This window comes from Atta cephalotes, assembly GCF_000143395.1.
Source record: "Atta cephalotes unplaced genomic scaffold scaffold00018, whole genome shotgun sequence".
Taxonomy (NCBI): domain Eukaryota; kingdom Metazoa; phylum Arthropoda; class Insecta; order Hymenoptera; family Formicidae; genus Atta; species Atta cephalotes.
Window position 1 is genome coordinate 4,677,805 of NW_012130082.1, and position 1,599 is coordinate 4,679,403.

General features: G+C 25.4%; 1 protein-coding gene across 1 annotated transcript in view; it reads right to left on the minus strand.

Moving 5' to 3' along the window:
• Positions 1–214: 214 nt before the first annotated feature.
• Positions 215–1,599, minus strand: part of LOC105618904 (importin subunit alpha-9) — a 2,012-nt gene continuing 627 nt past the window's right edge. The window contains exons 2-6 of the mRNA XM_012200433.1: positions 1,266–1,478; positions 992–1,173; positions 716–905; positions 401–572; positions 215–324 (exon numbers count right to left, since the gene is read on the minus strand). Coding sequence (XP_012055823.1) covers positions 215–324; positions 401–572; positions 716–905; positions 992–1,173; positions 1,266–1,478 — 867 coding nt within the window. The remainder of the gene's footprint in view (positions 325–400; positions 573–715; positions 906–991; positions 1,174–1,265; positions 1,479–1,599) is intronic.

Genomic DNA, 1,599 nt, shown 5'->3' on the forward strand with positions numbered 1-1,599 from the left:
TATATATATATATATATATATATATATATATATATACATACATGTATGTATATGCTCCGTCCAATGATAAATGAAATTAATATTCAGAATTGTACATACAATCAAAGGAATATAAATATATTTTTATATTTGCATCATACTTTATAAGTTATTTTTCCAAGCATAATGTACCTTTCTTTGAAATAAGATGTAATATTTTAACGTGCATTTACACTCATACAGAATTTTCAACTGAGGAAAAAGCCTGATTCAATGCTAATAAAAAAGGTATAAGATCTCTTATATTTTTATTAACACTGGATGATTTATGATTGTACAAATTCCCTGCAACAATTAGAATATAATTATGTTTCATTCTTATCCCATATCTTTTTTAAAAATATTAAAAAAAGATCGTTACCTATTAACCACATAGTTTCTCTTCTAATGTGCATATAAGGATGCGATAACAATTTATTCAATAAAATATATAAATCTTCGTTTGAGTATTTCGGATTCCTCAAAAGAATATCTATTCTATCTTCATAGGAATTATGCAATGTATTAGCTAGAATACGTATAGATGCTGTAATCTAATAGAGTTAAAAATATGATTCTTAATATATTAGATTAATATATTAGATAATATATTAGATAATATAATATATTAGATTCTTAATATATTAGAAAATTTCATATTTTGTTATATAAAGAAGAAAAAACAAACCTTGCTAGCTTGAACGATTCCATCTGAATTGGAAAATGTTACGTAAAGATAGTCAACGACTTGTGGCAAAATAGTGTACAAAGATTTAGTACATATTGGTGAAGAAGACAATAAAGCTAATAACCAAATATAATTAGGATTTTTGTACAAGAGATTCCGTTTTATGGTAACTTCAATCAGCTCTGACATTTCACTTTCTCTGTAAATATCAGAAAAATATATTAAATTTTCTCTTATAAATTTTACATTTTTATATTGCAATATATAAAAATAAATAATACTTACGATATCTTGTGAAATCCCACATATATGTAATGTAAGAGCGCATATATTACAGAAGGAAGAACTGAGTCGTCACAGTTGTGTAACAATAAAATTACATATTTCAGGCAATGCTGAGCATGCAAGATAGAGAAAGCCTTATTGCTTCCTGCAACTAAATTACCAATTGTCCAAATGCAAACATCCTAATAAAATACGAATTCATGTATTTCAAGTTCACTTTACTTCATTGTCTTTTATTATTTTATTTCTTTTATTTAATACTGAAAAAACTTACCAGCAACGCATAATTTAAACTTTCTAATTTGACAATCAGATATGGAATAACTGCTTTTCCCAATGCTGTGCATGCTTTCGTATTTCCTAAAGCAATATTACAACAGCAATTGGCTGAATATAATTGAAAAATTGGATCATTGCCAGATAGATCACGCACAAGGCTCGATAAGCTTTGATCTACTTTTAAAAAAGCATTTATGTTCTCCTCCGACTGAAATATAAAATACCATATATATTATTTTATATATTATATACTATATATATATATATATATATATATATATATATATATGTGTGTGTGTAGTATATATTATCGTGTCTAGTCTACTTAC